The sequence below is a fragment of the Trachemys scripta genome, chromosome 3, assembly GCF_013100865.1.
Source record: "Trachemys scripta elegans isolate TJP31775 chromosome 3, CAS_Tse_1.0, whole genome shotgun sequence".
Classification (NCBI taxonomy): domain Eukaryota; kingdom Metazoa; phylum Chordata; order Testudines; family Emydidae; genus Trachemys; species Trachemys scripta.
The window spans coordinates 68848519-68873234 of NC_048300.1; the positions used below are offsets into that span (position 1 = coordinate 68848519).

At 41.4% G+C, this 24716-nt stretch overlaps 1 protein-coding gene across 9 annotated transcripts in view; it reads left to right on the plus strand.

The window, feature by feature from the left end:
- Window positions 1-24716, plus strand: part of CEP170 (centrosomal protein 170) — a gene marked incomplete in the record, with an annotated part of 185383 nt that overhangs the window by 95723 nt on the left and 64944 nt on the right. For all 9 annotated transcript variants that reach the window (XM_034765012.1, XM_034765013.1, XM_034765016.1 and 6 more), the window contains 1 exon segment: window positions 628-1265. In XM_034765012.1, the coding sequence (XP_034620903.1) occupies window positions 628-1265 (638 nt within the window).

Here is a 24716-nt window from a genome sequence, read left to right on the forward strand (position 1 = left end):
AAAATTCATTGTACTTGTGTGAGAGTATGATAAAGGATTAGTGCTGATGTTAACTAGACACCCTTTTCTGGAAACGACAGTGATTAACTAGATGGAAAGTTATTCTGAAAATACTTATAAATAATGTTCCAAATTTGTAGTTCTCTACAGGTGTTTCCCAATAACAGTGAATTATTACGTAACTATGTTCTGCATCCTCTTAACCCTTCCTGGAGCTTTTTCAGGGTCAAGTTTTGTTTTCTGGTGCAGGAGTCATTTGTAATCAGCCGACTATATAAAAGAAGGCAATTTGATTGGGTGGCTTGATGAAATGAGACCAAGATCTGGTACAGCTGTATAATATTATCTGGTTCTGTGAACCGTTGATTAAGTATTTACAGATTTAAAAAAGGCAATTCAAATGCATCTGTGTCACTGATCAGCTTGTAAAAGACTTCATTGTTTGACTGGTAGCAAGTTGAATGCGTTAGTGTAGCTGTAGGAAGTCTGCAGAGCCTGTTACTGAAGGACATTGGGTTACCAACAGAAAAACAAGTATAATTTCCATGTACATTTTAATTTGCCAGCTTCTGTCCATGTGATATTTTTACTTTGTAGTAATATATTTCTTTTTTGTTTTGTTTGAAGGGAATAAACATGATGATGGGACACAGAGTGATTCAGAAAATGCTGGTGCACGCAGGCATTACAATAAGCGAGCAACACTTGATGAGCATTTAAGGCATCAACATCTAGAACAGAAAAAGTCATACCAGAAAGCCCATACTACAGAAAAGCATGAAGAGCAGGCTGCTATAAGTCAGACTGCCTTTATGATTGAGTTTTTTGATGAAGACCATCCTCGAAAGAGACGATCTTATTCCTTTTCTCAGAACGTAGGAGCTCTTTGCTCAGAAACTCCTTCTTCAGCACCTCATGTGAGAGCTGAGAAAGTGAAAGGTACATCTGGAGACATCAAAGGGGTTTCTTTGCCTTTGCAGACTAGTAGGGTAGCACATGGTGTTCATGCAAAACTATTAAAACAAAAATCAGAAGAACCCTCGGTTGCATTACCTTTCTTACAAACTGCATTGTTAAGAAGTTCAGGAAGTCTTGGACATAGACCAAGCCAAAACCAGGAGATGGACAAAAAATTAAAAAGCCAGCTTGTTTCTGCTGCTACTGAAAAGGACAATGATGATGACCAAAGTGACAAAGGTACTTACACTATTGAGTTGGAAAATCCCAATCCTGAGGAAATGGAAGCACGTAAAATGATTGACAAGGTAAGAAATTAAAATACATACCACTATTACACCTGCATTTCATTTTTTTCTGATGGGAAATACATGCTACTCACTAAAATTACCAGGATACTTTAATCATAATGAAATACAGGTTCTCAAAGTAGACTTTAATATTTGTGTATGGAAAAAGGCATAAGAGGGCTTCCAGTGTATTGCCTAAACATTCCAAATCATTCTTGATGGTATTGCTATTATTCTTTATTTACTACTCAGTATTCTACTCAATATTCTACACAGTATTAAAAATGGTTAGATCCTACTGTTGTTTCAATCTTCCCTGTCTGTCTGAATTAGAGAACAACATTTTAGAATTGCTGTGTTTTTAGCAAAGTTACTAAATTTGGATTTACTACAGTCCTGTGAAAATAATGAGCTGTTTTAAAAACTCCACGTCTCTTCCTGTTTTTCCATACACTGATTAATGTTGTGGCAAAGAACAAATTCAGATGAACAAATTATACCACTACCTCATGTTTTCCAGAATTGTAAAGGTGGTATAGTCAATGTATAGCTTGTATTTCAGTAACTTGCCCTAAATTTCAGCATCTGTCATACTCCATCGAATAGAATTAAGAATATTTTCACCTCTCCTTTATACATATAAACTCACTGGTACTCAAACAAGTGATCATATGGTTCTAGGGGGGAGGGATAGCTCAGTGGTTTGAGTATTGGCCTGCTAAACCCAGGGTTGTGAGTTCAATCCTTGAGGGGGCCACTTAAGGATCTGGAGCAAAATAAGCACTTGGTCCTGCTAGTGAAGGCAGGGGGCTGGAATTGATGACCTTTCAAGGTCCCTTCCATATCTAGGAGATAGGATATCTCCAATAATTTATTTATTTATTTTTATAGGCGCCTGTTGAGGGAGACTGCAGCTCAGTTACCAAGATAACTTTAGTTTTATAATAAGGGTTTGGACTCCAATATCAAGATAAGAATAACTTATTGTAAACATTTGACTTGCCACTTTTGAATCAGAACTTTCTTTATTACTAATTCTCTGCTTTCCTAAATAATCCATTTAAGGAATGTTAATCTCTGTAGGACAGTGGTCTCCAGTTTAGACCCACAGTGATACATATTCAGCATGCTATGCAGATAATGTATTGCTTATTTGTTCCCAAAAATTACATGATAGTCACTTTAGTTCTTCATGTTTAAAGCCTTTTTTCAGATTCCAGTAAACAGATTTAACCAGCAATTCTTGCTAATGAAAAACAGAAAAATATAAAGAAACAGATTAAACTAAATCTTTGATTTTAGGAAAAAATACTGATATGGTAAATGGGAGATTATTTTTAAGGTTCTTTCTATTTTACTTAGGGATTTAATGGAATAGTTTTATTCAATTTTTGGTTAATATAAAATGATTCAGATAATTTCTTTCTTATGAGTCCTCAAAAGACCTAAGCTACTTTTGTTGTGTATTAAAGCAGTTAACAAAAATTGAAAAGAAAACATTTCACAATGGAACAAGTGAAAATAAAGAACAGGGTATACTTATTTTGTGTTAGTGGTCACAAACTTTTATGAATTATTGACTTTGGAGTTGTTTGTCTCCAACTCTGAATTTGACTCAGAGAAAGCAGCCTGTAAATCAAATTAAAAAAAAAAAACAATAAAACCAAGCTTGCCTCTTCCACAAAATTTGACAATCAAGAAGATTGTTTCTGAGCTAAAATACATCAAAGGCGACGTTCAGGCAGCAATTTAAGATCTTAAAACTTAAGTAGAAGAATTAGCGAAAAGAGTCAACAGAATGAAAGCAATCTCAAGTGAATATATGAAAACAGTCACAGACATGGATCGAAAATAGAAATAAATAGAAAAGGCAGAAAATTATCTGGAACTCAGATTAGATATGTTGAAAACTTACAGAAGGAAAATCTAAAAAGTCAAATGTGGTCCTGAGGGGGCGGAAAAACAGGAAGCATATAGATCTCAACATATAAAGAATAAGCTATAGGAGCTGTGCATTCTTGAGACTTGGAAGGAACTTTGATTACCCTCCAAAGACTCTCTCATGCTTGCCAGTTAAACAGATGGCTTGATCACATAATAATTTCCTCTGCTTTTAGATCCACCCTGTTAGAAACTGTTATAATAATATATAAGAACTATGTATTATTATCAATATTATCCATAGATCTCAGTGTTTTACAAAGGAGAATAAGTATCATAGGGCAGTTCGGTTTGCAGTGAACATGCTCCGTCTTTGCTGTGCTCTGTGATTTTAACTGAAAGTTAGACAGAGATCTTGGAGGATGAATAACTTATTGCTTAAAGACTCAGGAATTTTAGCTCTTTATAAGAAAGGAATCAAAATGCATTATAAAATCAATGAAAATGGAGAAACCCGCAACAATATTATTAGGGAAACCTGTAAGGCAATCATAAGAAGAAAGTTTCAATATTGGTTCTGCAAAGACAAGAGAGAACCTGAGCTCCACCACTCAGGGATGAAGCCCTTGGGCCCTGGCGACCCCATTAAAACAGGGTCGCAACGCACTTTGAGGTCCCAACCCACAGTTTGAGAATCCCTGTAATATTGTCATGATCTTCCTCTGACACATGTTTTTCTGTTCATATTCTGTCATATGTGGGTATTTTGATAAGGTCTCTCCTACTTATTCTGTGTTTTATGGTTTAACTTTGTTACTTCTGAAAAGAAATATATATATATAATTTTTTTTTTTTTGCAGTGTTGATGTTTATATGGATTGTTTCAGCTCTCTGGGATGTTTATAAGCAAGCTGGAAATGCATGTATATCTTCAGTTAAAAATCATTCTATTTCAGCAGTATATGTTTTTAAAAAGCGCCTTGATTTAGACCATGTGTAAGGCAGCAACATAGACTTTAGTATTTTGTTAAATATTATTAGTTGGGTCATTGTCCGCTTAAACTTCTTGTCTGGGGAGCGTACCTCAAGCAGTTGTCATGTAACTGTCTTACCTGGTACTTAGGGCACTGTTTAGTCCCAGCAGCCCAGATTGAGATGTTTTTTTTTTAAATGAATAGAAACAGAATTTTTCCTACCACTAAAATTTTCTGCTCTACTTCCTCTATACCAGTCCCAAAAAATTAATTAGATTTGTATTAGTTTTTCTTTACACTGAAAATTCAGTGATGATTGGAATTGTTCTCTTGTCTGTAGTTATTTAGAACTGGAAAGTCTACTGCTCTGTAATTTATCAGACTAAGTTTGAACAAGAGACTGTTTGGGTTGAGTTCAGTATTGGCTCTGGCTCTAGCCAAGGATTCAACCCAATAGTCCAACGATACAATTAGAGATCTCTTCATATAAAACTTTAAACAGAGGCCCCTTTTATTTATTTATGCCCAAGCCATTAGGATTTCTCTCACTCTCATATATATATATATATATATATATATATATCTCACGCTGTCAAAAGTGGCTCATGACCATGAGTGCCTATCTCAAAAACAGGGCAGACCCAAACTGGTGGTGTGTTCTATTAGATTTCACCAAGCCAGTAACAAATGTCAACTCCACTATAACGGTCTTCCCATGAAGTCACAGACAGTCTCTTTAGACTCTCCGGTCTATCTTGCCACCCAGACAAACTGGACTTAGAGATAAATGATCACTTGTGCCAAAAATCACACTGTCTTCAGGTTGCTTCCAGTCCCAAGAGACCAGTCACTTACCCCAGATCAGCTGGTACTCTAGCTCTTACACCAAAAACAATGCCTGTAGCCAATCCTGTAATAAACTATCTAAAGGTATTAACTAGGAAAAAGAAATAAGAGTTATTTACAGGTTAAAGCAAGCAAACGTATATACACAAATGAGTTACCATCTAAATCCTAAGTGTGACAGAGTTGTAGTGATCTGTCAATTCAAAGTGTCTTTCAGTGCAGACCCAGGAGTAAGCCCTGGAGATCTCTGCCTCAGTCTAAACTTTAGACTCTAAAGTCTCTGGCCCTGTCTGAATTCAAACAGCGAAGAGAGCTGGAAAAATCTTCCTGTGACTTAGTTTTTATTTCCTTCATTCAGCTTCCAAGTCCACAGGACCAGCTTCCTTACAGGTAGCATTTCCAAGGTGTGATAGGGCTGTTAACCTATCCTTTGTATTGCGATGTTCGTTGATGGCCCATCTGAATTTGATAGTCCTTCTGGACGGACAGGGGGGACAATTCTTATGCCTGAGCTCTCAAATTCAGAGCAAACATCTTCAAAGTTATAAAGCAAAACTTACATAATTTCTTATAGCCTGGAATACAGGCATTACAAGTCACATTAATGCATGCAGCAACTTACCAGCATTTCATGGAGTCTAAACACTAAATACTGTACCCTCTTATAAGACAAATAGCTATTTTCAGAAAAACTAACATACAGGTGAACTGGTCTGGTCTCCAGCTATGAGTTTTAGTTCTTAACTTATGCCAGCAGCCTAGGCAAGAGCTGGCATCTAACAATATATATCTATATGGCTGTCCACCATGAGAGGTATACATGTTTTCAGCTCTCACTAGGACAGATATTGACATCCAGGGTACTTCTTTTTTCAGGTCTCACGTGGCTCTCGCTTCCTCCTTTTCTCCCTATTGTTCTTAATCATCTCATTCTACTTCTTTTTCCTGTTAGTTTTGTGCTTTTCATGCCATCTCACCATTTGAAACATGACCCAAAGATCCATCTCACTTTCCTCTACAATTGATGTCTTTAATTTTTCCCCTTCTTATCCACCAAGCAACTGTTTGTGTCTTTCTCTCTCCTCTCCTTCCCTCCCCTCCCAATATCATTGATTTATTTGAAGTCTTATTTTAATTCATCTTCTAACCAATTATGTTTACAAACCTCCAGTTCTTCAGCTTTAGCCCAGTGTAATGGTCACTGTTACTTGCTCAACTACTAGGGTTATTTCTTGAACAAATCCCCTATGCTACTCCAAGACCGTCAATAGTAATCTTTTATGTGCGTGTGCGCTCCAGAACCAGTTACTCCCAAGTAATTGCATATATTATTGAAGCTTTCTTCAGCCTCCAGCTCACTATGACTTTTGACCCATTACTACTTGGGTAATTGAAGTCATCTGTTGCTGTTTTAGTTTAATTTTATGGCTTCAATGATCTGACATACAGAGAAGTTAGATAAAAACATAAAAAAAACTTTCTTGAAAGTTGTAATGGAAAATACTACTTTATTTCTTACAATCTAGAACTTCAATACACAAGAACCAAAATCAGAGGGACAAAGCAGGCTGCTCCCTAAGGCAGAGAAGCAAAGCTCACCCCACCTTGCTATAAGCTGGCTCTTTGCAGCTGCTAAAAGACCCAGATCACATGCTTCCCTACAGAGCCCTCTAGCCTACAAGCTAGGACCAGGAAATACCCTGAGAATTTAAGGTGATAGATTATAATTTTAACATATGTTTCAGTACATCACAGTCTCTCTCAACACTGCACTGTTATGATATAGAGGCCAGTAGTATACCCCCCACTGGTATACTTGCATTCTTATAGGGCTGGCTCCAGGCACCAGCTTGCCAAGCAGGTGCTTGGGTGGCCACTCCAGAGAGGGGCGGCACGTCCAGCTATTCGGCGGCAATTCGGCGGACGATCCCTCACTCCTGCTTGGAGCGAAGGACCTCCCGCCAAATTGCTGCCGCAGATCATGATTGCGGATTTTTTTTTGCGCCGCTTGGGGCGGCAAAAACCCTGGAGCTGGCCCTGATTCTTATGACTAGGGATTTCTGTCTGTTCAGGACTTACTGCATGGTCCTCTACTACTCAGAATTTGTATTTCATAAAATATCTGGACTCCTGTAGTTATAGTAGTACTCCCCACAATTTCCTATGATATCTCTTTCCTATATAGTTTATACTCATCTACTATTAATACTGTATGGTATTATTTCTACACTCTCTCTGAAGTGCTTGATGTTGAAATGGCAAGTAAAAAGTCTTTTGGAAAGTGAGTTTATCAGCCAGCAATGTTTCAGCATCCAAATACTCAATGCAGTTTTGTTACTCAAATATGACTTTAATATTTAGAGCAATATTAGTGAATTCCCTTGATGGGAAAAGAACAAAGAGAAAAATTAAACATATTAATTGTGCAGGGAAAAGGTATGACTAAACCTCATATGGTAGCCTTTGCTTGTAATGTTCAGTTCTTAAATCCTCATGCATGCATTGATGCAAATGTCAGGATTCCCGTGAGTGATAGACTGAAGGACGAGTTGTATGATGCAAAGAGTCTTTCTGTAGAGATGCAAAGCTACTTTGACAAATGTAAAGGAAAGAAAAGTCACACTTAAATACATTGTCCTAATTTCTTAATTCATTTGGCTTAATTTTTCAGAGAAGACCTTGAATGGAAGAAAATATGCTCTTTTCCAAACAAGTAGTTTCAAAAAGGCAAGACTCTTCCTAGCAGGGTAATATTCTTAACACCCCAGCTGATAACAGAGTGCAGAACACAACAAAAATTCTATTCAGGATCTTGATATGATCCAGAACATATTTTTAATGTTATAGTATGTCAAATTTTCTTGATCACTATATGAAAAAATGGTATTTTTCTCTCTTGCTGATCTCTTTCAGCAGGTGTTCCATGTGTCTTTTGTATGTATCCAAAACTTTTTTCCTGCCCTAAATCCCTCAAAATTACCCTCCACTTATTCATTGGAGAGGTTCTATCAGAAAAAAAGTTTTTTTCAAAGATGCTATTTAATACCAAATATTTCAAAGGTTAGAAAGCCTTGCTGAACCTTAGAAAATGTAAATCTGTAACAATGGTTAGGAGGAATTCAAAATGGTATTTATATAAACCATTTACCCTTTCTAGATAAAAGAAACTATTTATGTTCTGTAGGTGTTGGAAAATTTCATAATGCTGTTAAATTGATCACAGCAGGTATCTTGTATTCATAAAGGAATATGATACCAGTTCTGAGCATTTTGGAAGTATTACATATGTTTATGGCATAGCAATGAGCAGGCAGCAACTTTAAGCCTAAACAGGGACTCTTGGAAACAATATGAAGTATTGACTCTGAAATTATGAGGCTGGTTCAAATGGGGTTATGTTGTCTTTGCCTTACATATTTCTCCTGGGTTGTCTTGTTCTCTTGGAATGTATTGGAGACAATTTTTTATTTCAGAAGGTGGAGAAAGCTACTTAGGGGAAGGCTGTTCTAGATTTGCTTTTGACAAATCGGGAGGAACTGATTGTGAATTTGAAAGTGGAAGGCAGCTTAGGTGAAAATGATCATGAAATGGTAGAGTTCATGATTCTAAGGAATGGAAGGATGGAAAACAGTACAATAAAGATAATGGATTTCAAGAAGGCAGACTTCAGCAAACTCAAGAAGTTGGTAGGTAAGATACTATGGGAAGTAAGATACTATGGGAAGTAAGTCTAAGGGGAAAAACAGTTCAAGAGAGTTGGCAGTTTTTCAAAGAGACATTATTAAGGGCACAAGAGCAAACTATCCCACTGCATAGGAAAGATAGGAAGTATGGCAAGAGACAACTCTTGCTTAACCAGGAGATCGTCAATGATCTGAAACTCAAAAAAGAGTCCTACAAAAAGTGGAAACTAGGTCAAATTACAAAGGATGAATATAAACAGACAACACAAGTATGTAGGGACAAAATTAGAAAGGCCAAGGCACAAAATGAGATTAAACTAGCTAGAGACATAAAAGGTAACAAGCAAACATTCTACAAATACATTAGAAGCAAGAGAAAGACCAAGGACAGGGTAGGCCTGTTACTCAATGGTGGGGGATTGGGGGAGGGGTGGAAACAATAACAGAAAATGTGGAAACGACAGAAACACTAAATAACTTTTTTGTTTCAGTCATCACCAAAAAGGTTAGTAGCGATTGAATGTCTGACATAGTGAATGCTAGTGAAAATGAGGTAGGATCAAAGGATAAAATATGGAAAGAACAAGTTACAAATTACTTAGACAAGTTAGATGTCTTCAAGTCACCAGGGCCTGATCCTAGAATACTCAAGGAGTTGACTGTGGAGATATCTGAGTCATTAGTGATTATCTTCAAAAAGTCACGTAAGATGGGAGAGATTCCCAAGGACTGGAAAAGGGGCAAATATAGTACCAATCTATAAAAAGGGAAATAAGGACAACCCAGGGAATTACAGACCAGTTAGCTTAACTTCAGTACCGGGAAAGATAATGGAGCAAATGATTAAGCAATCAATTTGCAAACACCTAGAAGATAATAAGGTGATAAGTAATAGTCAACATGGATTTGTCAAGAACAAATCATGTCAAACCAACCTAATAGCTTTCTTTGACAGGGTAGCAAGCCTTGTGGATAGTGGGGAAGCAGTAGATGTGGTATATCTTGACTTTAGTAAGGCTTTTGATACTGTCTCTCATGATTTGCTCATAAACAAACTAGGGAAATACAACCTAGATGGAGCTACAAGGTGGGTGTATAACTGGTTGGAAAACCGTTCCCAGAGACGAGTTATCAGTGGTTCACAGTCGAGCTAAAAGAGCCTATCAAGTGGAGTCCCGCAAAAGGTTGTTACAAGGAAGAGGAAGAAAAATTGTTCTCTTTAACCTCTTAGAATAGGACAAGAAGTAATGGTCTTAAATTGCAGCAAGGGCGGTTTAGATTGGACATTAGGAAAAACTTTCTAACTGTCATGGTGGTTAAGCATTGGAATAAATTACCTGGGGAGATTAAGGAATCTCCATCATCAGAGATTTTTAATAGCAGGTTAGACAAACACCTGTCAGGATGGTCTAAATAGTACTTAGAAGGTTAGGGTTGGAAGAGACCTCAGTAGGTCATCTAGTCCAACCCCCTGCTCAAAGCAAGACCAACACAAACTAAATCATCCCATCCAGGGCTTAGTCCTGGCATTAGTGCAGGGGACTGGACTAGATGACCTCTCGAGGTCCCTTCCAGTCCTATGATTCTTTATTTAAACTAGGTCCAGTTTGTCTCAACAGTAACTGCATTGCAGGACATTCCTGAATCTCTTAAGGCCGTAAAATGCTGCATTAAGCTTGTTACTATGCTTAGGAGAATTTCAGTCTGCATTTTCCTGTTCTGTTCCTTCACATTCTAGAGCATGTATGTGCTGTAATCATAATCAGTATAATAATACTGTATCGGTATCATAATATCAGTATCATAATACAGCTCCTAATCCTATCTTGCCAGGGCAAATGGAGTCCTATGATTGTTCAGGTACTATGGGAACATCCGGCTCAGCTGAAAATATTTTTAAATTATTTTGGTTTCACAATTGTTTTAAGTTGAAAGATAAGGTTGCTGATAAGTGTTTACATGAAACATTTCCATTCTTCACTAACAAAACCATTTTATTCCCTACAAATAGCCATACTAAGGCCTAACCCATAGAAATCAAATTCTTAGAAAAGTTTCTAGATGGAGAAATTCATTATAATCATTTAACTATATTCTGTTGTTCTTCGAGTGATTGCTCACGGATATTCCACAATAGGTGTGCGTGCTCGCCATGTGCATTAGTGCCGGAAGTTTTTCCCCTAGCAGTACCCATAGGGGGGGGAGCGCCCCCACAGTCCCTGGAGTGGCACCTGCCTGGCACGGTATAAGGAGAGCTGCGCATTCACCCCACCGTCAGTTCCTTCTTGCTGCCAGTGAAGGTGCGTCGGAATTGCTCTGCTCCAGCTTTGCTATAGCTCATCCCCAGAACTGTTCGTTCATTCAGCGTTAGTACCTGTAGTTAGTTAGCTGTTTAGTTAGTCAGTGAGCCCGGGCCGGGGCATGCCCCGTCCCCTAGGGTTTAAGTTGTGCGGCTCTTGTAGGCGTTCTATACCAAGGAGTAAGCCGCATTGTTTGCGCTGCTTGGGAGAAACCCATATCAGCAAAAGGTGCAAGATTTGCAAGTCGTTTAAGCCTCGGACCAAAAGAGAAAGGGACATTAGGCTCCGGGCCATCTCGATGGAGTTGGCGTCGACCCCGACCCTGGCACGCCTCTCCGAAGCGGCACCGCAGCGTCGGTACGCAGCAACACTCCAGTGCCATCGACCAGCCTGCACTGCTCCCCATCCACGGGGCATGTCAAGAGGGCCAAAAAGACTCCTCCTTCGCAGCGGCACGGAGGGAAGTCTGGGACAGAGTCTAGGCCCAGGTCGGGCAGTCCTTGACCCCCCAAGGCCTCCAACTCAAGTTGAGCGGAGTAGCCCAGCCCCTTCAGGACAGGCCTCTCCATATGTCCAGATGCCGTCCAAGCCTGAAGCCCTCCAGGCGGTCCGGGACGTCATGTCCATGCCAGTGCCCGGAGCACTGCCAGTGTCAGCCTCGCGCTCCATAGGCAAGATGCCGCTGGGATCTCCACAGTCGCCTCTGGCCCAGTACTGGTCTCAGTCGAGGGAACGTTCCTGACGCCGATCACAGCCCAGCGACCACTCGGGGCAGAGTCCAGGTGGATCACCCTCGACACCGACCAGACTGGCTGGCTGGGGCTTCGAAAGCACCATTGGCCCCCCTCTCCAGACCCCCGAGAAAGGAGTCGGTGGGACGTAACTCCTCGGCACCGCGCCCAGAGACCGACCAGGTGGTGGACCCTCCAGTGCCGGCCAACACCCAGAGCACCGCACTGGCCTCTTCGCCCCACCCAGAGGAGGTGATTGTGGCCCCGCCCCCCTCCGTCCCGCAGGAGGACTTCAGGGCCCACCAAGAACGCTTAAAGAGGGTGGCAGCAAGCCTACACTTCCAGGCAGAGGAGATGGAGGAGCCCTCGGACTCCCTGTTTAACATATTGTCCCCATCGGCACCGGGTAGGGTGGCCTTGCCTCTCCATAAAGGGGTGGCTAAGATTTCACATGCCCTGTGGCAAACATCGACCTCGTTGGTCCCCATCTCTGAAAAAGCGGAATGCAAGTACTTTGTACCCACTAAAGGGCATGAGTACTTGTATACCCACCCGGCGCCCAACTCCCTGGTGGTCGAGTCAGTCAACGACAGGGAACAGCAGGGTCAGCCAGCCTTGACCCCAAAGAACAAAGACTCTCGGAGACTGGACTCTTTCGGAAGGAAAATGTATTCATTTTCGAGCTTCCAGTTATGAGTGGTGAACCATCGGCTCTCCTGGGCTGGTACAAATGTAATCTGTAGGGCTCCCTGCCCAAGTTTGAGGACTCCCTCCAGGAGCGTGATAGGAAGGAGTTCAGGGGCTACTGGAGGTAGGGGCAGTGGCCGCCAGAGCATCTCTGCAGGCAGCCTCGGATGCTGCGGACATGGCCGCACAATCAATGGCTTCCGCGGCGTCCATGAGTCGGGCGTCATGGCTCCTGCTCTCTGGGCTGTCCATCGAGGCACAGTCTTCCATGCAGGATCTCCCGTTTGGCGGGAAAGCTCTGTTTGCGGAGGAAACAGATACAAGACTGCATGGCATGAAAGAGTCCCGCATGACCCTCCAGACTCTAGGCCTCTATGTCCTGGCTCCAGCAAAACCTAAGTTCAAGCTGCAGCAGACTCCCGCTCAGGCCGCCCTCCCGAAGTACAGGGCCGCCTATAAGAAGCAACAGGACTATAAGAGACGCCCTCAGAGGCAGTCTCGGCCTGCCCCCCAGCCTGGGTCCTCCAAGGGCAAGCAGGCTAGGAAAAGGCGTTTTTGATGGGACGCACCCCACCAATCCTCATCAGGGATCCACCCCCAATAAAGCTTCCCTTCTCCAACCAGTTGTGTGGTTTCCTCCTGGAATGGTCACGGCTAACCTCAGACCGATGGGTCCTCAACACCATCTCTCGGGGTTGCACCCTCCAGTTTACTTCCTCCCCGCCCAACCACCCCTGTCCCCGTCCCTCTTGGGGGACTCCTCTCACAAAGTTCTGCTCGAGCAGGAGGTGGGGTGGCTCCTAGGATTAGGAGCGATAGAGGCGGTGCCCAAGGAGTTCATGGGCAAGGGATATTACTTCTGTTATTTCCTTATCCCAGAGGCCAAAGGGGGGCTCAGGCCCATCCTTGATATCCAAGGTGTGAATCAGTACATGGTGAAGCTCAAGTTCCACATGGTCTCCCTGGCCTCCATCATCCCCTCCCTGGATCCCGGGGACTGGTACACTGCCCTCGATCTAAAGGACGCGTACTTCCACATCACATATTTGAGGGGCACAGGCACTTCCTTTGTTTTGTGGTGGGACAGAATCATTACCAATTCACAGTCCTCCCATTTGGTCTGTCCACTGCCCCCAGGGTGTTTACAAAATGCATGTCAGTAGTAGTGGCGTACCTCAGACGGCGGGGGGTCCAGATATTTCCCTATCGGGACAATTGGCTTCTCAAGGGCACTTCCCGGTTGCAGGTGAGGGATCACGTGGCACTCCTCCTGTCCACATGCACCGCCTTGGGCCTCTTGGTAAAAAACAACACCACGTCCACGTTAGTCCCAGTCCAATGCATAGAGTTTATTGGGGCGCTCCTGGACGCAGCGTCGGCCAGGGCCTCTCTCCCATCGGACAGATTTGAGATCCTGAAAGGTCTCATCGACTCAGTCACAAGGTTCCCGGTGACAACTGCCAGGGTTTGCCTGCAACTCTTGGGTCACATGTCAGCAAGCATGTACGTGGTCCATCACGCCAGACTCAGTATGAGGCCCCTCCAGCTCTGGTTGGACTCAAAGTTCTCCCAGGCCATGGACAGGAAGGACGAGGTCCTCACTGTGCCAGACTCTGTGATCGCCTCCCTACAGTGGTGTTCCACCCCAAACAACATACTCCAAGGGGTCCCATTCAGGGGCCCCGTCATTGGAGCTGGTGTCCGATGCGTCGGACTTGGGTTGGGGGGGCCCATGTGGGGGAACTTTCAGACTCAAGGCCTGTGGTCAGCTCAAAACCTAACCCTACATATAAACATCAAGGAGCTCAGGGCGGTGCGGCTGGCATGTATGGCCTTCCGCTCGCACCTGGAGGGCAAGGTATTCAGGGTCTTCACGGACAACACGGCCTCAATGTTCTATATCAACAGGCAAAGCAGGGCCCGATCCTCTGCCGCGAAGCCCTCAGTCTGTGGGACTTTTGTATAGCCCACGACATCCACCTGAAGGCCTTCCACCTACCAGGCACCCAGAACGAGAGGGCAGATTGCTTCAGCAGGGACTTTTCCTTGCAACACGAGTGATCCCTCCTCCCGGAAGTGGCCCACCGGCTCTTCCGAAGGTCGGGATCTCCCCAGGTGGACCTATTCGCAACTCGGCAGAACCGGCGATGCCCCCGGTTCTGCTCCAGGGGGAGCCTGGGGAGGGGCGCTATCTCCGATGCCTTTCTCCTGTCCTGGTCAGGCTGGCTTCTCTACACCTTTCTCCTATTCCTTCTAATCAGCAGGGTCCTGCGGAAAATAAAGTTGGACAAAGCCTGGGTCCTCCTTATTACCCTGGCATGGCCCAGGCAGCTTTGGTACAGGCCACGGGCCTGGCGGTAGCTCCGCCGTTGCCGGTCCGCCCGGACCTGCTCTCTCAGGACCAGGGCCTCCTCTTCCATCCCAACCTAGCGGCTCTTCACCTCACGGCGTGGCTGCTCAGTGGTTAGGTGGAGAGGAAAGGACATGCTCAGAGTGGGTTCAGCGCGTCCTCCTTGAAAGTAGACGGCCCTCCACTCACCGCGCTTATTTGGCAAAGTGGTTCCGGTTTTCTAGGTGGGTGGCGGACCAGGGCGTCCCCGCAGGGACCGCGTCGATCCAGCTTATCCTTGATTACTTCCTCCACCTGAGAGCCCAGGTTCTGGTGCCTTCATCAGTCAAGGTGCACCTGGCAGCCATATCGGCCTTCCATCCGCCGGTGCAAGGGCACACGGTATTTTTCCATGCTATGACTGGCCGGTTCCTTAAGGGTTTGGACCATCTTTTTCGGTATTCTAGGCCCCCAGTCCCACAGTGGGACCTAAACCTGGTGCTGGCTTGACTTACGGGGCCCCCATTTGAACCGTTAGCCATGTGTTCCTGGTCTCACCTCTCGTGGAAGGTGGCCTTCCTGGTTGCAATCATTTCGGCCAGGCGAGTCTCAGAGCTCAGGGCCCTGACCTCCGAGCCGCCGTACACGGTCTTTCATAAGGACAAGGTCCATCTCCGCCCACACCCCGCGTTCCTCCCAAAGGTGGTCTCTGCCTACCATATGGGTCAGGACATTTTTCTACCAGTCCTCTGCCCCAAGCCTTACGCATCCAGTGAGGAGCACCGTCTCCACACGCTTGATGTGCAGCGGGCACTGGCTTTCTACCTGGAGCGGACTAAGTTGTTCAGAAAGTCCTCGCAACTGTTTGTCGCCTTGGCAGAGCGCGCGAGAGGCCAGCCGATTTCCACTCAGTGGCTTTCCAATTGGATCACTTCGTGCATCCGTTCCTGTTATGAGCTGGTGGGTGTCCCCCAGCCACCCATTGTGAGGGCACACTCGACTCAGGCGCAGGCCTCGTCAGCTGCCTTCGTGGCCCACGTCCGCATCCAGGACATTTGTAGGGCCGCCACATGGTCTTTGGTTCACATGTTCACCTTGCAGTATTCGATCATCCCCTTTTCTGCTTTGAAAAGTGACTAAAATGGCACCTCCTCACTCAGTTAGACCAGCTCCTCGTGTGCAGTCATTCATACTGTTTGTTACTAACCTAAGTTTGTTCTTCAAGGGCTGCTGTGGATTCTCCTTTGTTGGTCCTAGGGCTTGCTACTGAAAGATTCTTGTTTATGTGCCAGCCAAAAGAACCAACTTGAATTTCACATCCTTTTTACATGTGAACTGAGTAGTTTTGGTGCGGGGGTCAGTGGAAGACAAATATAGAACTTCACAATGCCATCATTTATAGTCGCTTTTCTGAGCAGAGGTGCATTTGAAATAAAACTCAATTTTTGGCTGTACACTTCTAAAAACTTTCCATTGTCATAGAAAGCTTATGCTAACTGGTTTTATATTCTCTTTTGCAAGTCCTTAAGTAATAGCTATATCAATATTCTGGCTGCTGTAAGGGAGCAAGATCAGTATTAACTATAAAATTATTCAGGAATACTTTACACTGGATTTATTCAGGAATACTTTACACTGTAATTTTAAGATTAATAACCAGTTACTATATGACTGTTGGAACAGCAGGGCTATTTTGTTTAAGAACATATTAATATGCATTTTATTATGCTCTCATTGTATTTGTAGTAATCTAGTTTGTAAATGTGAATGTTAAACTACATTAAACCTCACAATATCTGTATTTAAGCAGTAATTGTAAGGATTTGAATTAAAACTGTAAATCAGGGAGGAGTGTGTCCATTATTTTTAACAAAAAGCCTTTCAACCTTCCTGTGTGTTTTTTAACTGGCAGATATAATCGTATAACATTATCCATATAATAAAATAAAGCATTCTCGCAGAAGTGTCAGAAATTGTGTAGCAATCATATTGCAAAATCTGTTTACCCAACGCTTTATAATAATGACTGACTAAAACAGTAATTATATTTTACTTGTTTAAAAATGTGTGTGAATGGAATTTTACAGTGCTGTCCTAAAGAGAGATTTGAGTGCACATTTTGGAATCTTTTTGCAGCATTGTAGATAGTAGATTTCCCTGGAGAATAAACCAAGAGTGAACAATCTCTACACACTTAAATTGTTGTTCCAGAGAAAATTGAAGGTATTAAGACAGACATTTCTCTTTAGAAAATGGCTTCCAAATCTGATGGATTTTGCACACCCCTGTGGCTTAATTACTTTTTTCATAGCTCTAATGATTCATGCCAGAAAGAACAGTACATCAGCCCAACAAATACTCCTGGTCACAGAACTGGACCCATAAATAATTAATACATTGAAAGGTCATTGGGAATAATAACGCCCAGTGAATCAGCTGAGGAAATTTATCCTGATTTTTTGTTTTGTTTTGCCATTTTTCAAGAAGTGATACTTGTCATTACCCTGGTTAAGGAAGAACTGCAGAAAGTGAGTGTTGAATTTGCTTTTTAGAGATCTGGCTAGACTTTGGACATTTTGGGGCAACTATTTTGTTTTAAATTTTGAAACCCTATGGAGAATGAAGACTTCATTATGACAAGCAAGTACAAAATACATGCACACACATGGATATGTAACTGGTTTCTGAAAGAACGTGGGAGAATATTAGATTTGGCACATTGATATCTTTGGTTTCTTACTTGAGATGCCCTTTTGCTCTAGCAAATTCTCAATTACTGTTTTAATTCTTATTTTGGGGAAGTGTTTTTTATATTGTGTTTTCTGATTTCACTTGTTTACTTTGTAATAGGAATGATTTATAGAATTTGTGCGAACGTTTAAGATCACTTCATGAGGCCAGTCTGCACTATACAATTGACCTGTTCTCCTGGGTTACATTGCTAAAAAGATATTATTTTAAAATGCTTTTCAAAGGTGACTATCAAGGGCAAAATCCATTGAATCTGAGTTTGAAAAACAACTTAAATATGGGCCACATGTATAGATAGGGAAGTGGGCATGTGAATTCTACTCTAGTATAGTATATCGCTCTTTTTCAAAGGAAAGAATATTCCTGTTCTTGTATCAATGTTTCTTCTGTGTGATCAGTGGTTTTGACCTCTAAGAATGATCTGTTTTAAATTCTGTTCTGAACACATGGGCTACCATCACTAGTGGAAAAAGAACAAGAGCTCAGTTTGAGCTTAACCTTAACTCTGACAATAGTGAGCTCCAGGACTTGCCTCTGAAACCCTTCCCATTCCCCCACGCTTTGTTGGACATCCCCACCATCCTTCCTCTCACTCAGGTCTGTAAAGTTAGATTCTTCTTGACTTTATACTTTTTTTGCCCTACACATTTAGGCTATGTCCACATCCTGGTAACATATTTCTAAAATTCAACCTTATCTCTCTGTCCTTATAGCTAAAGCTTGTATCCAGGACAATCTTCTCTCACAGTTTGATTGCTGTAACCTTCACCTCTCTGGGTTCCCTAACACTCCACCTACCCTTGCCCAAGTCCATGTAAAACACAGCTGCTAAAATAATCTATCTTTCCTATTACTTTCTCTGTCACCCACTTTTTTTTAAATTCTTCCACTGGCTCCTTGTTTTCTACTAGCTTTGCCATTGCTTTTAGTGCACTTTTCAATGTGCCACCCACTCCTTATTGAACTCCCTCACTATACTTCTATTTCATTAGTGATGTCAGCCTTGAATGCTCATTTGTCCATTTCTCCCTTCTGTGCATTCTCTCATGCATCTCCTTACACATGGAACTCCCTGCCTGAACTAATCTGTAAAGCCACTGCTCTCTCCTCGTTCAGATCCCTCTTCAAGATCTAGTTTTGACGGCATGGTAACTGACAGCTTAGCTGGGACAGGTGGAGATAACTGTGATTACTCTTGAATATATAGGTTACATAGATCCTCATTTTCAGAATCACTGAGTTGTATTATAGTTAATCTGTGTTACTGAATGATCTTATCATTGCCTTTATTATTACTCCATTCCCTTTCTTCCTCTTATTTGTTACTCTCTTGTCCCTTAAGTGCCTTTTGAAAATGAGACTTAGGATATGTCTGCATAGCAAAGAAAAACCCGTGGCTGGTCTGTGCCCCCTGACTCGGACTCACGGGATTCCGGTTGTGGGGTGTTTCATTGCTACGTGGACTTCTGGTCTCAGGCTGGAGCCCAGATTCTAGGACCCTGTGGGCTGGGATGGTCCCAGGGCTCAGGCTGCAGCCTGAGTGAAACAGCGCTGCAGCCCGAGCCCGGTGAGTCTGAGTCAACTGGCACGGGCCAGCCACAAGGTTTTTTTCTTTTGCTGTGTAGACAAATCCAAAGGCTCCAAAGTTGCTTAGGGCCTTTTTAGAATTTTAACCCATTTTATACAGCATGCAACACAACAGGACCCCAATCCTCATTGATATCTTTGGCTATTACTGTAATGCTGATAACTTATGAAGATGATTATTCTGACACTAATGTAATTTATACCAGATAATGTTCATGTCCATATAGAATGTTTTATGAAGGAGGTATACACTGAACTATGGATCAGATTTTTAAAGATATTTAGATGCCTTAAAGATGCAGATAGGTGTGTCAAACCTGACAGTATCCTGAATGAACTTAGTTCAGTAAAGTTAAACCTGATTGAATTAGGGTTAATACCTTTGGGGTATATTGTATTAGAAATGCAAATGTTTATGTACGATTGTGAGAGCTTATAGAACTTCTTTAGCAAGAAGACAAGATTAATGTGCTCTCTAAAAGGTATATGAGGGAGGTTCTGAGGTAGAAGTAGATTTCCTAGGAATTACTTTGAGGTGAAGGGAATGTAAATAATCCCCTTCTGAAGCCAACCTTTTGAAGATACGCCCTGGGGAGAGAGACTCATTGTATGTATACCAATTACCTATTCTGGGTACTCCTGATCAAATACCTCTGATCTGTATAAAAGGGTGGACTAAGCTTGTTATGCATGTGCTTGTTTTGAGCTGAAGCTGTGAACTAGTAACCACAAGGACTCCCGAAAGGGGCAGGTTGAAGGATTTATTCTGCAAGAATCCATGTTAGCGTTCGGGTTCCTGGTAAGTTTATTAGCATGTGTTTAGGTTCTTTTGTTTTCTCTGTCGTACTTTTTACCTTAAGAATAAAGTAGGCTTGCTTAGAAAGACTTGTGTGGTACTTATATCTTGACTGTCACTCTATCGCTCTCTGAAGAGAAAGCAAGCAGGGGTATTTGGGCAACCTATCTGTGCTGAGAAATACACAGTGAAGGCAGGGGAATATCCTAGTCAGAAGGGAGAGATGTGAGTCTTCACTAGGGTTGCCAACCCTCCAGGATTGTCCTGGAATCTCCAGGAATTAAAAATTAATTTTTAATTAAAGATTGTCATGTGATGAAACCTCCAGGAATATGTCCAACCAAAATTGGCAATCTCCATCCACGAGAGACAACAGCTGGGGAGCTGGAAACCAAGATGTGTGCCCTTGCTGGGGCACTGAGGGGAAATACAGGTACAGTTGCCACGAACTGTGACCATAGGTGCTGAGTGGGATTTTTAAAAGTGCCTAGATACCTAACTCTTATTGAAATTGTGGTTTTGAAAATCATACTATGTGCCAATGTACATCTTTAGGCACTAACACCTTTAACAATCTGGCCTTATGTTCTTCTGCTTTTTAACTTATAGGTGTTTCTCAGTTTCTTGTAAACACGAAAATATTAGTAAAATAAGTGACGGGGGGAGGAATTTAAAATATTTAGAAATGTCTCTATTTTCTTTATAGATGAGCAGAAGAACTTAGAATACATTTTAGAATAAGCACAAATGAAGAATAAATACAGTAAACCTTTTCTTTCTTCTGGGAACTAAAAATGAACTGAAGTTTGGGTTTGATTTTAGAATGATTAGTTTTCTTCTAGATTTATTAAGGAATTCTCAAACTAATTTTTTTCCCCAGGCATCCTTCTGCCCTCCCTGGGGCTACATCAGCGGTGAGGCTCCTGTTTCCATGAATTCCTGTAATAGTTTTTCTTGTAGGTGGTATGATACCAGCTATAACCACAGAGAAAAGTGGCAGCTATCTATACAGTACAGCTATATACTTTGCTATCTAATGGAAGAGTCCTGTATTGTGTGGTTTGCTGCTGAGGAGAACTGGTGGTCTTTCTTGCAACTATAGATAGCTCCAAAAGAATAAGCAGCAAGATTCAGGACTGCCTGTGATTGTGACCTGCCTTCTGTCTTGAGTTAGACCATTTGATTAATAAGTCTTAATGCAAATTATGTTGGCAGTAGGAGGCACATGAGAACTCTATGTCTGATTCTATACTTTTATAGTACACTCACTCAATTGCTCCCTCCAAAGGAGGGAAATCTTCATCTGATAAACTGTGGATTTACAAATCAGAATTTATAAATCCTTCTGATAGCAGGATCTCAAGCTCTGAATGAAACATCAGACAAAAAGTACTGGCCTTCCATAAAACAAAGCACTTCCCTTTCCTCCACCTGTCTTGACTCTGGATAGGGTATCTGACTGAATCAGAATTTTCATTTCCCTATTAGAATGACACACTCAAGGTTTCCCATAAAGCAGAAGCAGCAGTGACCACAGAGCTGAACTTTGGACCCGTCTGAGGCCCAACAAGAGCTAGGAAAGTAAAAAAGAAACTTTTAAAAGTAAGTTTCTAGGCCTTGTGATGGTGGCTTGGAAACATAAACCAAAGTAAACTGATCATTCAGGTTGAAAGCTTACCCACTATGATTTTATACCCTTCCATTATAGCCATCTAAAGTTTTGCTTTGAGAATCATGCAAACAAAAATGCATTATTTGGAAGGCTCTCAGGTCACCTCATAGCTGAAAAGCTGGAAGGAGAATGCATTGTAGGCTACCACTGAGAGTTCATAGCTTTCTATGTTCCCTCATAGCTTACTACATGCAAATGAGCTGGTTCCTTTGCTGAACAGGCAGTGACTTTGGAGGGATAGTACAATGGTGTGATGATAGTGTTTTCTAGTGGATGAAGCATGGGCCTGCATTCTAATTCTGTTTCTGACACCAGATTCCTCTGTAGCCTTGGTCAAGTCATTTAATCTTTCTGTCTTGGTGTGACGTGAGTGATAACACCTACTTGTCTCACAGAAAGACAGAAGATGGGGGAGAGAGGGTTGTGGTGATTATCATTGTTTGTGAAGTTCACCAAACTGTGTGTACAACCTTCCAGTAGATGACAGTCTAGCAGACTTCCAAAAATTCAACTTATTTGACCAATTGTCCTTTTCAAAACTTTGTAAATTATTTGAAGTTGACTCATAATTTTCTGAAACTTTCAAAATGCAGGCTAAGTCTCTGCTCAAAGATTACTTTTTTCTAAATTTGGAAAAAAAGTGTTTAATCATATAAGTGTGGGGAAAAAAGTTTTTCCCATTAGAGAAGAATTCAGGTAACATTTTTTTAAAAACCAGTTTTATAGCCAAAATGGTTGGTTGTATAAAGTTGAAATTTGGCATTAAAATGATCCTTATTGAAAAATGCTTTTGAGTGTTTTTATGAAATTCATTTTTTAATAGACTGAGATGCTGATATCCAAGACTAAGACAATTTAGGAACTTTCCTTGCTTCTTTCTTCATCCTGTAATACCATTCATTGGGCTAGATCATATCCTTGCTCCAGTGAGGAGCTCTGCGGTAGGATGGGAACAGAAGTATTAACACTCAGGATGTAGGATTATGTGGTATTTTGCCCACGTAGGGCAGAAACACAAAAAGGAAAAACAAGCCTCTGGAACACGGGAAATGTGCTGAGCTGCTGAAAAAAAGACGTAGTTTATGCTCCCCCTTTTCCTGTCTCTGAGTACTAACCCCCAATCCAACTGGACACTTCCCTAGGGCTATAGAGTACTCCACTCCTCATGCTGAGGGAGCACTACTAGCAGCATTTACCTATGGCTCCTCACAGAACCATTGTGTGGAAGGAGAAGATATTCCTTGCATCCTGTCCCCAACCCAAGTACACCCTCACAGAACAAAGCAGAATTTAACGTTCAACCTGTCACATCAGTGATTTCCATAACAGAAGAAGCAGAATGATTTCATTGGGGCTTCAGGTCCACAAGACCTAATGTTGAAAGGGAAAGCTATTTTAAACACCAGTGTTTGCAGAGTGGTGAAGAGATTCATTGGCATAGTAAACAGATATTGTCCGATAATAATAGTTTATATGCAGCAAATTACTCCTGTAGTTCTGATTAGGTATGTATGAGTGAAGCATCATTCAAATCACATTATTCTACAGCATTGATGCAATAAAATAATCCATATTTATTTTCAGTTTCTAAAGAGAATTGTAAAGCATTAATCAAAAGGATTCTTTGAAAATAAAACGAGGAAGATGAAGTAGCTGCAGAAAGCAAGTAAAAGAAAAGAAGAGGTAGCATGATAGTTAACTTTATTTGAATCTGTAAAACTTGCCATCTACCCGCACTAGTCAAAAGCAGCAGGAAAAGAAGGGAGAATGGAGAGAGAGAAGGGGAAGTGGATATCACATCATGTATCATGCCTGTCTTGGGTTCAAAAGATATACCAAGTGCTTCTAAAATAACTCGTGTATGAGATTATCAAGACATAATTAACGTGTAAAATTAATAAAGCAATTAATTTTGAATTTTAGGCATGTTCTATCTATAAATAATAGAATCAGGTGGAAGGCTAACTCTTTGCACTAGAATACTGTGCAAACATATAAAACAAATTTGAAAATGGTTTCTCAATCTCAAGTGTTGGCAAAACACAAATATTAATATATGTGGACTCATAGAGGCTAAATTTACATAATTGGCTTAAATGGGAATTTGTATGGCTGAATCCTGCAAAACTCTTTTTCACTCAAAAAAACCCAAACAAACGTGCCTCTTTACAGTACTTGGGCTTCTGCTGGTTTTCTTAGGTATGGAAAAAGTGTTATGGATTGTGGCCATCTAGTGGTGAATTGGCTGATTTATAGACTTTTAAACATAAGAAACTTGTTCAGAATTTTGGTTAGCAATGCATCTTGATTTATCTATTAGTACTGGCCAAAGCATTTATAAAAGATCCATAGAAACCTTCTGCAAAACTATGAAAAATATTGCATTTAGAAAAAATATCTACTTATTTTTGTGGTGTTTTACTAGTGACATTTTTATAAGAACAGAGAAGTTGTTTAAATAGCTCCCTATTCCTTATGACAAAACAATCCTCGGACATCGCAAGAGCCAATTATTATGTCATAGAATTATAGTGAGGGAAAAACATAAATATCCTGTTTTAGTGTTGGAGCCCGTAGCAGAGTAGTAATAAAGTTAATTTAAATCTCTCTAAACAGAATTTTCCAAATAATATGTTTCTTGGCTTTAAAGTATTTATTTCCCAAACCCCACAGAGTTCTTTTTTGAAAATAACTGCAAGCTATCTATAATAGTGGTTTTCAAACTGTTGTCCCTGACCCACCAGTGGTCCATGGAAAAATGACTAGTACCTTTATGCTGACTCTTCTCCTTCTAAGTTGCATTAAAAGAAACTAAAACACATTTAATATTTTCTGAATTATTTTTCTAAGTAAGCAATTACTTTAGTTGCTGCAGAGATGTTATTCTGTCACCAGAGTTAGGGAAAGGTGGTCATGCAAACATCAGCGGGAGAGAAGATGGTCCAAGAAATAGTTTCTTTCAAGATGTGGGTCACATGATGAGATTGACGAACACTTGATATATAACATGGGAACTCTTCAGAAAAAGCAAAAACATAGAAATATTTCTTTAATTAGAACAGTAGCACACTGAGGGAACCAGTAGCAAATATAAGTACATGTATTTCTTGTTTTTGAAAATATATATATATAAAAAAAATACCTGGCAAATACTTTTTAAAATGTTCTTGTTTTGCCACTGATTTGGCCACTATCTTTGTGCCGTTTAATTATTTTGATCAGAAGAATCATT